Below are 15,097 nucleotides of genomic sequence, written 5' to 3'. Positions count from 1 at the left end.
AGCTTAATAAGGATAGGAGACATCACATCACCAACTGCTTGCTCTTACCTAGTCTGCAGTGTCCAGTAAGAACAGTGATATCTGACTTCGTATTATAAAAGCATTTCTGGATGCCTGCTGTGAAGAAATAGTGACTCACATCTGCACTTCTGCACGTGCTTGCAGGAAGTGTTTCCAATAAGAGGAGCTTTTGGATGTCCAAATAAGATGATCTTGTTTTTGTGAGAAATATCTTGTATGTATTCCATGTTTCCTTGTTTAAATCAGGATACAGCAGTTCACTTGGTACCACATTGCCATCGATAACATTACCAGGAATTAATTATTTGTTTAAACGCATGCTATTTTTCACTCACTGACCTGTACATATCAGATACTGATAAAGCTGTAGATGATTGCATAGCTACTATTAGAAATGTGTCCTAGCAAGTCGTTATTTGTAGTTAAAAAAAGTCAACGGATGTAAATAAAGTGTAAACACACTGCACAAGATATGGAAAACACTTGCCTATCATTGCAAAACATTCAACTGTAAACTTGAAAAGTGCCTTCAATATAATAAACTCTGTTCGATGTTATTAATAGAAGGAAGTGAGACCATCTGGAACAGACAAAAAGACTCCATGGCTGAACTGCTTTTCCTTCAATGCTTGCAGTTACTATATATAACAGAGAAAGCTACTTAGGGATAAAAAATTACCTAGGTTGGTCCCATACAGTTGGAATACATATGTATACACACACCTCCTCTCCATTCACTTCTTCCTAAGCATTTACAAAGCCTTCCACTTAGGTTCTTCATCTATGCAATTCTCAAAGCCTTGCTACTGGCCAAAGGTGAAACCTTAGGAATGACCACTAAAAGGAATTAAATAAAACATATGATTTTACCTTGTGTTCATTCACTTGAGTACACCAACACCACCAGAAGTCTTGTAAGAACTTCTTGCACTTGACTCCTGGAAAATAAGTCAATCCTCTGTTAACAGAAATAATAGCATACTTCATACAACAAATAGCCAACCGCCAGACCAGGCTGCCCAGAGCCACATCCAGCCTGGCCTTGAATGTCTCCACAGGGATGGGGCATCCACAACCTCCTTGGGCTACCTGTTCAGTGCGTCACCACCCTCTGGGTGAAAAACTTCTTCCTAATGTCTAACCTAAACATCCCCTGTCCCAGTTTGAAACTATTCCCCCTTGTCCTGTCACTATCCACCCTCACTGCCATTCCCCCTCCTGTTTATATGCTCACCTCAAGTACTGGAAGGCCACAATGAGGTCTCCCCAGAGCCTTCTCTTCTCCAAGCTAAACAATCCCAGTTCCCTCAACCTTTCCTCACAGGAGAGGTGCTCCAGCCCTCTGATCATCTTAGTGGCCCTCCTCGGGGCCCACTCCAAGAGCTCCACATCCTTCCTGTGCTGGGGGCCTCAGCCCTGGATGCAGTACTGCAGCAGATGGGGCCTCACAAGAGCTGAGTAGAGGGGCACAATCACCTCCCTCTCCCTGCTGGCCACCCCTTTTTTAATGCAGCCCAGAACACAGTTGGCCTTCCGGGCTGCAAGCACACTGCTGGCTCACGTCCAGCTTCTCATCTACCAGGACCCCCAAGTCCTTCTCCACAGGGCTGCTCTCAAGGAGATCTTCCCCCAGTTCGTATAAATACCTGGGATTCATGTATAAATATAAAATAAATGTATGTATAAATACCAGGGCACTGCACTTGGCCTTATTGAATCTCATTAGGTTCTCATGGGCCCATTTCTCCAGCCTGTCCAGGTCCCTCTGGATAGCTTCCCTTCCTTCCAACATAATCAACTGCACCGCTGTTTGGTGTCATCCACAGACTTGCTGAGGGTGCACTCGATGCCACTATCTGTGTTATTGATAAAGATGTTGAAGAGCACCAGTCCCAAGATGGACCCCTGAAGGACACCACTTGTGACCAGCCTCCACCCTGACACAGACCCACTGATCACAACCCTTTGGCTGCATCCTTTGGCCCTTGGAAGACAAGTCAAGTATCTTCCATTCCAGTGTTACCAAGAAGAACATTCTTTACATATCTTTTCTTACACTATAACATTTCCTTTTACCACCTATGGTGAATTAAAAAGCACTGTTTTAAAGAAATGCCATACAAGAGTACTAGATTGTATCCAATACTAACACCCAAAACAACAGCATAAACAAAATTACAATGCAGATATTCAGTCAAGGCTGACAACCTTCAGTACATCTTTAGTTATCATATCCAACAATAAAAATACCACAGGAAGAAAGTTTGCCAAAATAAAAATGGGAATATTTATTATCTTTTCTACTAAAGCAATGCAGATCTTCTGAGATTATACATCGGTCTTTGCAAATGTTTCTACTGCTAAATTTGTAGTTTTCAACTTTGTAAAAAAAATTAGACACGGACTTCAGAAAAACAAAGACACAGGGCATGTCACTGAACAACTGGATAACAAGGATGAGCTCAGAACAACTGTTAGTAGGAATGAGCAAAGAAAGCTCATGCTTAAACTTGAATTCTGGCATTTGCATCATTACCATATACTCACGTGGGACAAAACGGGTACATTTTCCTTGCATGTGTTTAAGCCCACTTTCCAAACATTCAGAAATCAGACTTAAATAAGGAATTTGACCAATAGAACTTAAACATTACTTAGTAGTACTACATGCACAAGATGCAAGGGAAGGAAAAAAACTAGACCCGTGCATACAGCAGAAGACAAACTGTTACAATTGTCAAACGTGCGTTGGACAAAATTTAATGTTTATGAAAAGTTTTATTTGTTGTCATGAAAATAGTTTCAGAAGCACATAGTTGAATGCATTTTGCAAGGCCATCTTCACTTGGCCTCCTGAACTTTCTTGGCGTTCTGTTTTTCTTTAGCCTAGAAAGCAAAGGGAGATATCGTTAAACTCTGATGATACCAAGATTTACCTTTTGTACATTTGACTGCTCATAACACTGAGCCTTCTACACAGAACACTGCAAAAAGAAACATGTTAAATGTAAACTCAGACACTTCATAAGTATTCTACTGTAGTTTTACTACTATTTCATAAATAGAGTAGAAAAATAGTTCCGAGCAAGATTTTTGCTGTTTACGTAATCTCATTATAATTCAAGCCAAGTACTTAAACAGCCATATTGCTATATAAATATATATATCTAAAACATTTAATAACCTTGCCAAAGTGACAGACAAACTTCAATGAACACGCTTAAATCCTAATAGCAAATCAACATTAATATCCACATACTATACAAAGGAGAAAGCAATTGAAGCAGTGGATCTATATCAGGACAATGAAGAGAAAAAATTCCAAGTCCTTCAAGTTACCAGAATTTTTGTGCACAGGTTGCCACCTAGTGTTGACATCTGAACACATCAATAGAACAGTCTTAAGAACAGATCCCAGGTTGGCAAATGGAAGTCTCATACACAGACATGGATGCATATAGACGTTTAAATAATTTTCAGTTCAACAGGGTTTGTCAAGACCATAGAATGACTTAGGTTGGACAGGACCTTTAAGATTGAGTTCCAGCCCCCTGCTATAGACAGGGACACCTCCCACCAGACTAGGTTGCTCAAAGCTCCATCCAGCCAGGCAATTCATGCCTGTACAGTGGAGTGCATTTTCAAGTAGAATGTATGAAAAGTTATAGTAATACATTGTTACTTATAATTCAGCTAAGAAATACTCACTTTTTCTACTAATGGTATTAACTGTTGATGTTCTGCTAGAGTCTTTAATAATTCCATGATGAAAGGCAGGTAGTTATGTTTTCTTCTAATGTTTTCAATCTAAAAAAAATTCAAAAGGTCAGAATTATTGTATCACAAAATGTCGATTTTCTCTTTTCTTCTGACGACTCCAATGGAGTTTTTTATTACATATTAGCCAGTTAAAAATAAAGTCCAAACCATACATTTTTGAAGAAAAGTGAAAAAATTTAGTGCATAAAGTACAAACTCTACTTAAGGACCCCAAGTGGATAACTTCAAGAAAAAAAGCTGACTGCTACATAGTTCCCATAATATTTCAAAATAAATCATGAAGTTTAAGCATCTATTGACCTCCTCATTTCATTTTTTTTTGGTGCTTATTCTCATGCTTTGTAAAGTAGATTATATGTTTTTGATTACTTCAGTACAGTTTCTTGATGCTACGGAACAGAATGCAGTGACACTAACCTAAAATAAGTAGCCATAACACTCTACAACACTGAAGAGGTAATTAGCACAAGTACAGTAGAGATAGATTTGAAATCATTAACAAAAAAAGGGAAAACAATTGGTTACTGAGCTTCTAAATTTCATTGCTTCTCAAAACATTCCTTGAGAAGCATTACAGAATCAAAGAGTTACAAGGGATGATTTCAAAGCTTTCCTATAATTTTCATTAACATAATATGCCCTCTTAAAGGATTATATGCTTTCAGTGCACTTGAATAAAATACTTATTTAGGATAAATGCACAACACATCAGTTGTTCCTTCACTGCTACCTGCTTAAGAAAAAGCTAACAGGTAAACTGTAACAAAAGAACAATTAAAATATCCTAGGAGAGCTCCTGCAGTGAACATCTGTGTGTCAGATCAGTTGACAGATGGGCAAACACAGAAGGACTCTATATCCAAAGACTTCCTGACTTGGCTTAATAAATAATGAGCATCAATGACAATGATAGCTGGAAAAGTTTGTATGAAAGCTCAATAGAAAAATAAGATAAACACATGAGATTTCTACTGGTAAAAATGAAAAAAAGAAATCTACTAAAAGGCCAATTTTATATACAATAAAGAGATTAAGGACTCCAGCTGTAGCAGGTTGAGCAGCCTACTTAAGGCACACCAAATCATTTCTTTGTAGAAATAGCAGAATTCACTGTGCTTAAAGGGAGTGTTGTTTTAATTAAGAAAAATATAAAAAAGCAGCAAAACAAAGTGAAAGACAGAGAACGTTACAAATCAACTTATAAGCCTTACACTGAAAGGACACAAGCCAATAAGCACTCTGTAGATTCCGGAATGGCATGGGAACTTACATTAAAAGCTGTAACAGACTATATTTCTCATGCTCAAATTCCTGTAGATTTATTTCAACAGCCTCTCACAAACGTAACAGCTGGCTTTTCCTTGCCATGTTCCCCATATTTGGATCAAAAAATGAGAGGCAACATACCTTGTATCTTTTTAGTTTTTGGTTCTCTTCTTCAATTAACATCTGATATTTTGCAACTTCTGACTGTATAGAACTTAACATGTTACTACTTTGATCGGTCTCCATAGGTTCCTCCTGGCACAAAACAGAGAATGCAGAGTTAATGCACTTTGTTAAAGGGAAATAGTCTTGCTTTTTCAATATTCCAATTACAGAAAAAAACAATTTCGCTTATTTATGACATTTCTGCAGTTAATTTTATGTGGATTAGCTTTATTATTTAGAAAAATATAGTTCCACTGTAATAACATATTAGCCAGGACAGACAGACACAATGATGTGGCCAGCCTGTACTTGATACTCAGAAAACTAACTAGAGCTACAACAGCTATCTTCATGTGGCACTGCAGTGGACAGATGCAATCATCCTCCCCTTCTCCTTTTAGTTGACGCTTCATTCGAAGTAAGGGACAGTGGTGAATAATAAAGATACGGAACTGCTATCACAGATCTAATCTAACTTAAATACCAGGATTTACCTCTGCAAGTTGTCGTTGTAATTCTGCAATTCTCTGCTCATATATCATCTTTCTGTCAGATACAATAGCCATCAAATTAAACCTTATCTCACCTTCGCTGTATCTGTAAGAGGAACAAAAAGAAAAAAAGCTTTCAAAATTAATCTTTTCCATGAAAACTCAAGAGTCTCCTTCAGGATTTCCTTCTACTGAAAGGGAATACATTTCTGAAGTGTCAGGGGAACACACAGTTGTATTACATTAAGTTGTACTACAGATGCAATTCTGCCATGAAATACAATCTCAGATTACTAGGAGTTAGTTTGGAAAGTGCTCATCTGTTCTCCCCAGATGCTGCTGTTCCTGTCTGCTGTCACAAGAAATAAGTATTTGAAGCTATATTCCAAAGGGGAAAGAGGAGGCAAACAACAAAAAGTAACAATAAACCCAGAAGGGCACGGCTGACAAAAATAGCACAAGAATACTGCATGCAATACTTATACTCTCTCAGTATTCTTATTTGCTATAAAGCTTTAGAGACTTACTCATGTGATGCAAAAAATACCTTTATTAGTAAGAATAAATAGCAGCCCTTTAAGAGCATAAGTTCTGCAAGTGGGATTTAGCAGTTACATTTTGCGTATCAGATGAAAATCTTTAAGTAAAAGACTTTGAAAGTTACTTTGTAAAAATGGTGTAAAATTAATTCTAACAAAAACAAGGCACTGGTGCACCTTGGAGAAAGCTGTGAAGCTGAAGAAATGCCAAATGAATTTCTCTGGATGAAACTTTCACAGCAAGCCACATACCTAAGGTTAATTTTCTATAAATACCAGCTGTACAGATGTTATTTACTAACTAGTATTTTGAATTATAATGCAAACCCAATCGTTGTCAGTGGTAATGGCACTGAGTTCTCCCTCGCAAAGACCTACAGCTATCTAACACTTAACCTTGCTCTTACTTTTTTCAGAGTACTAGCAGCATCTCTCTTCACTACAGATACCTACTTTGACTAACCACACTGGAGCACAGCGTATTTGAGACTTAGCTACTCATCACATTTGGCTCATGCTGGGCAATAATTTCTGAAGTCACACAGTGATACACATATAAAAGGATGCACAAGCTTCATTCCTTAGAAATTCAGTTGAAAGCCTTTAACTGAAGGAAATGAAGAATAAAGAATTGGTTTTACATATATCTATTTAGGGAGTTCCATTTTAAAAGCATCACAATTATTTACTTTTGTATCCGTTTCTCTATGACAGGCCGCACAGCACTAATCCAGTCATCTTGATTGCATGAACCTAGAAAAAAAAACAAATTAAAAAGATTCCTTCAGGTCATGACTCAACAGTTCCCATACAAACACACTAAGATACTGGAATCAGAGTATGGAATACTGCGAGATACAGCAGACACTAAAGGAAGTGCAAAAACATGATTGGTACCATAGAGCTTCTCAAGATACAAGATGTTACACATACCACAGACTAAGAAAGATTACAGGATATGAAACAGGAACTCTAACAGATAGCAAAACTAAGCTAAAACTAGCTATCCTTTAATACAGAATATATTCCCTACACATGGGGAAACAAGGGCACTGTGTAAGTGTCAGAAGCATAATGGACAAGTGTATGAAGTCAGCCACATACAGCTGTACACAAACTCCCACAAAATAAAAGGACAGACTACAGCTTGAGAAAAAAAAGCCAACATCCTTGAAAGCATGACATGGGAATTGTTACCTTGGGTAACAGTATCACAAAAGACAACCTTGCAGAACATTTCTAGCAAAAGGGACTGCATAGTACCAGTAAGGAAAAACAAAAGCATTAGGTAGTTTTAACAGTTGTGTTTGTTTGAGGAGACATTGCAGAGAACAACCTATGTTCTTACACAGGAAGAGAAAGTAGGAGGAAAAATAGATTTTCAGATCAACAAAAATACAATATAAACTGCTGTAAAGTAGTACGTGCTTTCATTGAGTATTAAGGAAATCTAGAAGTTATTCTTAAGACAACACATAACCAACTTGTTTCAGCAAGTTACTGTTAAAACAAAGGATGTTCAGAAAACAAAATAGTACCTAAATCAATTGGTCCTTCCCTTAATCCATCCAGTTCATACAGCCGTCCGTTAACAGGAACATAGCTTACGAAGTGAAACGCGTCTTCTTCTTTTGCTGAAGACTTGGCATCAAACTCAAACATCTGCTGTCTGCAAAGAACGTGTAAAGATAAATAAATAGATAAATCAGGTGAAAGGGAATTTGCATGAATTCTCCCCTGGCTGGAAAACATGTAAAACACCTGCTACCTGGCAAAGCTGTTGTGAACTTGTCGAATCACTTCTGAGTTGCTTAGTGCCAAGCCTTTCATCTGAAATTGAGTAACAAAATTGAACCATAAGCCTACACGTAGAAAGCACTGTTACTTAAACTACAGGAAGTAACAGGCACTTACCGCAGCATCAAAACTCTGTGAAAACTCCTTAAATTCTGACAAAGTCTCTCCTAGACGGATATCTTGATGAGCGCAATTCAACAACACACTTACTATGGCTTGAGTAGCACAAGCATTATTTATCACCTAGGAAAAAAAAGGGCAAGAGTTGGTCAGTTGATCATTTGCTCAGTATCAGTGACAGAAGTATAATTCCTATTTGGCAACACTTCTGATTACACACATTTTCCTTGCTGAGTCACATTACAGTTTCACTCTAAAAATACAACACCAAACACTCTGAGCGGCCACAGAAGGACCAGTGCTGGAGGCACTAATAAAATGAATACTGAGTGGCTGCTGTATACTGTTCATTGATTAAACTATTATTTCACACTCTCTGCTTAGAAACTGTCATTCTATTGATTCACCACCTCTGCTTTTTGTCCTTTATTAAAGGACAAAAGGACATATATCAAATGAGAACCCTCTGATTTTAGTGGTCATTCCACTACAATAGCATTTAGAGTTAACTGCTCAAACTATGTTGTATTTATAGCAAAAAAAGTCATCCTTGCAAAGAGAGTTTCTTTTGAATGATCAGAATTCCCAGAGGAATTCAGAGCCCCCAAAAATATTTACGTGGGGGTAATAAGGCACGTAACAGGATCTATATGTATTTTATAGAAGTTATACAGGATAAGACATATCAAATATCCAAGGGATAAGCTAATAAAACGTTTGCAGACATTTTCAGATATAAAGAACACATTTTTAGAGACTGTTGTGATGAGGAAAGAGCCACATGAAAATTTAGACTTTTCCCTTGTTAATTGGCAATACATCCACCCTTTTGAACATAACAAAGTTACTACTTTGTGTAACTGTTTCTTAAATCTGTGTTTAATATTCTACTGTTAGAATACACAAAACTCTTCACCTTTCAGTAATGCCTTTAAAAAAAACCAACAAAACACATTAATAATATCCACATTAAAATATAGTATGTAAGAATATAAAAACAACCATAATACAATAAAGTTACGAGGTCACAATACAAGACATCATCTCAGTTTTTTCCATAGGGAGCTACAGGCTAGCAAAATTAATGTTTCTTCAGCCAGGAGTCTATTTTGCAATTGAAGATGGTAACCATGAGGACTGGCAGAAGTGATGCTGATTCTGTGTAAAATATATGAAAATCAGTTCGGGGCTGTGAATGCAAAACCACTTCCAACAAGAAAGGAGGAAAAAGGAAACTTCCCCTCACACCAAACAACTTTCCACAATCAAAACCAAATTCTCCTGATTGCAAACAGTTGTAGTACAGACATCAAAAGCAGGCAGAATCAATCAGGCCATATGCTTGCCTTTCTGTCAACCAACACAGTCCTTTGCAATGCCATTCCTACTCCAGAAATTGCTTCAGAGACATCACTTGTTGCTATCTTCAAAAAAATCCAACCATGTTAGCACTATATGCTGCAGTAAATACATCTCATGGTATTCAGATCAGGTCTCTGTAGTGCAGACCATGAAGTAATAACAAAACACCTCCTAGTTTAAGGAAAATCTGGTTGTCTTAACTTACAGCCACGCGAGTTGGAATAATTATAGCAACAGAAGAAACTTAAATAGACTGCAAGCATGAAAGCTAATGGCTGGATTTCACACAATTATATGATAATTGAGCACAGAGGGGAGATCAGTCTAAGGCAGTGAAGCAATGAACAGCAGCAGAACAAAATTAAATAACAGCCTAACAGAAAGACATAATTCCAAAGAATTAATACTATCACAAGGGAAAGAGTACCAAGAACTAACAGTTATCTGTCATATGACTTGGGAGTGGTATCAGACATGGCTACAGCACTTCAGGACAAAAGCAGGAAGATCTCCTGGGCATTACAGAGAGCTAATCTGAAACAGTGGCATAAACATGGTATTAACTAAGCTGACAGAGAAAGGCAGAAGTAGTAGAGAGGACAGTAGTGATCCCTGTGGTAAAGAGCATGCTATTAGAATGAAGGGACACCACAGCTAACCTCCATCTGGAGAATGCACTATATGATAATCCTTACCAAAAAAAACCAAGATGGAACACCAGGTGCTCTGACAGACCACCAACCCAACAGCGAATTCATACAGGGAAAGGAAAGTAAGAGAAAAGTTTTGAGTCCCGAGGCAGAACAGCTCAGAAACTGGATCAGCTGGATAAAGGAGCTTGAAATAACAGCAAAATCAAGCTCAGCATGGATTAGTGGCCTCATTCAATATCTGCCTTTCAGCATAAACAAACTTTGTATTCCAACTACTCTATGAAGTAGTCTGCTTAAGTGCACAAGAAAAATGTTAAACTATCTCATCCTACTGCTGCAACACACAGAACAAATGCAGATCTTAAATGAGTGTTAATGAAATTGAAGCACATTACACAACTACAAACACTCTCCAGAACTGCAAGGCAGAAAGAAAAAGCAGCAGGAAGATTTCTGCAGGTGAATCAGAAGGCAGTGCAGATGGCAGATGTAATAAGGCAGCACTTCTAGGGGTAGGACCTGATCTCTTGAGGTCCATTCCAACTGCTGCAATTCTGTGACATTCCTAGACCTAGGTGATGTGAGAGAAGCACCATGGTGCAAGGAAGAAGTGATTTTAGTACCTACAGTAGACAAGTGCAAGGCTTGTTACACCACAGCATTCTATGAGTGCACGCAGCCCAGCCAACACTGCTACACACCCACCCTGTATACGCTTTTTAGGGACAAACAGTGAGGATACCCATCTACCTTAATTTCTAATGTATTTCTGTGACTTAAGGTGTCTCAGCAAACACTGAAAAAAATTCTACTTTTTTTTTTTACATTGCATGACAATATATGCAGGCTGTCCCAGAAAGATTTTCAGCCTGATTTTTAGGATTTTCTGCATTTGCCCAGAAACCCCAACACGTGCCTGTGTATTCCTATCCAGGATGTCCTGGAAAGGCTATTTAAATCATCACTATTCAGGATTCCAACTTAAAGCAGATTTTGCTAGGAAAGCTATTAGTCACATTTAATATTATCAGAAAAAAAATGGAAGCACCCCCACGAATACCTATGCACTTAGTGAGATAGGAAGCTGGATTCCAACACACAAGAATAATGCTGTATTGCCAAGCAGAGCTTAGCTTACAACAAACCATTGCAAGGATATACCTGAACATGTTATTTTGGTACGCTTTCATTAAAGACTCAAAACTTTAGAAGTAGACACCTCTGTCCAAAAACTCATTTTAAGTTTCTGAGTCAGCTTAAGATCTCAAATTACATTCAGTTGATGGGCTACTTTTTAAACAAACAAACAAACCCACAACGCCTTTAAAGAGCCTTGTGCTGTAACTGGTAATCTAACTGGCAGATTACAAGACTTCACTTACTAAGGAGTACAATACAAAACAGTAGGTTTGACAAAGCCCAGTATAAAAGAATTTGGCATTAGGGCTAAATTCTGAAACTTAGTCCTGTTTAAAACTCCTATTTAAGTCATCCATGGGATGAAATTAAAATATATATATGTATATATATATATATGTATTATCTTCCCATAGTTATATTCCATTACTGAAAATCTTCTGATTTTGATCAGATACATTACAGGTTCACCTCTTACAATATTATCTGTAATCTCAAGTTTAGCCTTTACATGGATATTTGGTCTATTTTAATGTAACCAAAATTGACAGTGTCAAAGAATCAAAGAACACATTCTACCATCAGAATGCAGCTTAAAATACACTGCACAAAATAAAGGCATTATGCCAGTATTTCAGTAATAAAACCTGAAGGGGTTATTAGAATAATAAAAAAACTTAAAGTCTGCAGCAACAGCCTTCTCTTGTGTGAAAAGATGCTTTCACTTACACACTGATCAGCACAGAACTCAGCTATTCTAAACAGTGCTGACAACAGCTAAATACGTTGAGTGGTACAATCACATAGCCACTGCATGTAAAAATAATGGCAAGGGTCTACTTAAGCAACACTGAAATCAGGAAATTCAGAGTTAAGGCTGAAATTGGATCCTTAACTCACCTCATTGTGCCTAGGTATCCTAGCTCAAAGGGTATGTAAGATCATCCAGAGTTCTCTGCCCTCAAATAGAGGACCAAATGACACCTAGGCATAACAGGGAGGCCAAATTTAAGATGAGTGTGCATAAAACTGACCAGTAAACTACATAAATAAAATCATATTGAAATAGACCAAGGAATAAAGTCATCTATGACAGCATGAAACAGTAAGGTAGGAGGACTATAACTGCAGCAATCAGACCAATATGAAAGGCATTACAACAAAGGTGAGATGAGAAAAGGACCAGGATAATAGAAGGGTGCTATAAAGGAAAGGAAGAAGATTGCTCACCCATACCAGAAGATTCCAGGTTCACAGCAGAAAGCTTCACTAAGGAGGGATCTCCAACCAGAGATCCTTCCCTAGTGGCAGTCAGCCCTTAAATGAGCTCTAAGGAGGTGCAGCCAGGCTCCACCCCTTGCAGTCACACAGCTCAATTGCCTTCACCTGTGCTCCCAGGGCTGACTGGGTCCTTTCCCCAGGTGCTCAATCAGTGAAAATCAGGCCAGGACTCAACAGTTCCCATACAATAACAAAAACTAATAGAAGACAATTATCTGCCTAATAGAAGTACACATACAGAGTAGCCAGGGTGCTACAGATACTGGTTCTGCTGTTTTTCACATTTTACTTTCAGTTAGGAGTGCGTGGAGATTTCTTCACACAAACAGAAAGCACTTATTTTTCCTGTAACTCAATTTAAACTTTCTGATTTAAGTACTTCAGACTTAAAATGTACAGACCAAAATGGTCCATAAAGCCTTCAAGTGTTATCCTAGAGTCATATTGACCTAACTGCAGAGCATTTGAGAAACACAAGAGACAAGAACTTGATTGAAACAAACATTTTTTTCTTATGATTTGTTGAAAGTGGTTGCAAAGAAAAAACAATAACAAACCAAAAATAAAACAACAAATAAATTGTTTCTCCTGCTGGAAACTAAGTAATTCTTTATGATACAGAAGAGTTACTTCTTATAGGAGGGGGCTGGCAAATAAGAACTTTACTTTTCAATACCAGATTATATTTTTGTCTGCCTTGGCAGATCAATCTGACTTGCTTTGCTAGCCATCTAATATATAGTATCTTATCTCACAAGATTTGTTTAAGTTGCTTCACTTAGTACAATTGTTGTGTACATTTTAACAAAAAAACTGGTTTATCTTCCCATATTAAATGCTCTGTTTCATGACACATCCAACAAAAATACCAAACTTGCTGTACCTGTTTAGCAAAAAATATTGTATCCAGCCTGGAATCCTGAACAACAGAACCTGCTGGTTCCTCTCCTGGCTGCCACTTGAAAAGGAATATCAGCCCATGTACCGGCCTAAAATATCAAATTCATAGGGAAAAAAAAACACAAATAAACAACAACAAACAAAATAGATGTATTAAGAAAAAATACCAAAGCCAGAAACATCTATGATAGTTTAATTGCGTGCTGTTACAGTAATCCTGTTAATTATTTATTTATAAACACAGGGAGCTTGCTTTCTGCTACAGTCTTTTAATTAGGGAGAACATACTTAAGGCTTCTTTCCATATAAGCTAAGCAGCTCCAGTCTGAATTTGCATTTAGCAAGTCAGGACCAGTTTTCCTGGTCACTGTAATGATAATAAGTGCAAAACACCCTTTTCAACCTGATAGTGACTGGGAAATATTTTGATAGCTATTTATCAATCACACATAAGAACTGGAATGAAAGTTTTGGTACTCCTTCTAAATATTCAAAGATAAGAGGAGCTCCTCAAAGGATGCAACACAAACCAATGCCAAAATCATCAGAAAACTCTTCTCACGTTCTAGCTGCTATTATCAGCTCTACCTATAAACAGAAAAGCTAGTAAATTAAACAAGACACTAATAAAAGGTCATTTAATTGCAAAGTACATGATTAAATCAAAACCCCGATGCAATTCAGTGGAAACTGAGCACCCTCCACCTAAGCCCAGGACAAGCTTCTTGCAGAGAGCTCACACAAATATAAATAAAAACCATACAGTTTAGAAAGGAAAGTTCCTTACTTCAGTTTTTCAAAGTTTTCCGGTTCTAAACTCCATATTTCTTCTACTTGTGCTCCTCTACAGCCTGCACAAAAAACAGAAATAAGAAAGCTTTCCTGAGCCACTGCATTTAGAAGGGGTGTAACTAACAATACTAATAAAAAAAGAAATAAACGTAAGATTGACACACTAGCTAAATGCAAACAGAAGTACGACTAGACTTAGCTGTGTAACCACAATATTGCCAAACACGTTAATTGGAAGTCAGTGTAAAACCGAACGTTCCCAAAGCAGCCCCTCGCAGAACACCCAGCAGCGGTCACGCAGCTCAGCCCGCTCCCCCAGGCGCCCTTCCCGTAGGCCCTAAACCCGGCCCGCCGGGCTCGCAGCCCACGCACACAGCCCGCTTCCTACGAGCGCTGCCGGAGACGGAGAGGTGCGGCAGCGCTGCAGCGGGGCCTGCCCGCCGTAGGCCCTGCAGAATGAAAGGGCGAGCGACCGGACTGCGGGCCTCATAACGCCTCCCCGGGTTCCGCAACGCCCCGGCCCCGCTCCCTCACCGAAGCCCTTGATGAGTTCCGTGAAGACGCCCGGGTCGCTCTCCATGAGACACCACTCCCCGGCGCTGCTGCCTCCCGCCATGGCGGCGGCCTGCGCGCTGCCCTCAGGCTATAGGTGCCACCGACCAGCTACGCCGCCAGACCGAGGCACGCCGCTCGCTTCCCGGCAGGCCCCGCGGCCCACGCCGCACCTGGCATCTCTATGGTGAGGCAGGGCGGGAGCAGGAAGTGAACGCGGAGAGCAGTTCCGGGGCAGCAG

The 15,097-nt window shown here is 38.8% G+C and overlaps 1 protein-coding gene across 2 annotated transcripts; it reads right to left on the bottom strand.

The window, feature by feature from the left end:
* Nucleotides 1–2,284: 2,284 nt before the first annotated feature.
* On the bottom strand, nt 2,285–15,058 carry UCHL5 (ubiquitin C-terminal hydrolase L5). 2 transcript variants are annotated; one of them, NM_001305615.2, is made up of 11 exons: nt 14,839–15,058; nt 14,300–14,363; nt 13,496–13,601; nt 8,177–8,302; nt 8,031–8,092; nt 7,801–7,931; nt 6,952–7,015; nt 5,727–5,829; nt 5,209–5,322; nt 3,730–3,828; nt 2,285–2,907 (listed from the first exon to the last, which is right to left on the bottom strand). In NM_001305615.2, exons 1-11 carry the CDS (start codon nt 14,918–14,920, stop codon nt 2,863–2,865), a joined length of 996 nt encoding a protein of 331 aa, NP_001292544.2. In that variant the 5' UTR covers nt 14,921–15,058; the 3' UTR covers nt 2,285–2,862.
* Nucleotides 15,059–15,097: the final 39 nt, after the last annotated feature.

This window comes from Gallus gallus, chromosome 8, assembly GCF_016699485.2.
Source record: "Gallus gallus isolate bGalGal1 chromosome 8, bGalGal1.mat.broiler.GRCg7b, whole genome shotgun sequence".
Lineage (NCBI taxonomy): Eukaryota > Metazoa > Chordata > Aves > Galliformes > Phasianidae > Gallus > Gallus gallus.
Note: the sequence above shows the minus strand (reverse complement) of the source record. Positions and strands in the feature narration are given on the sequence as shown.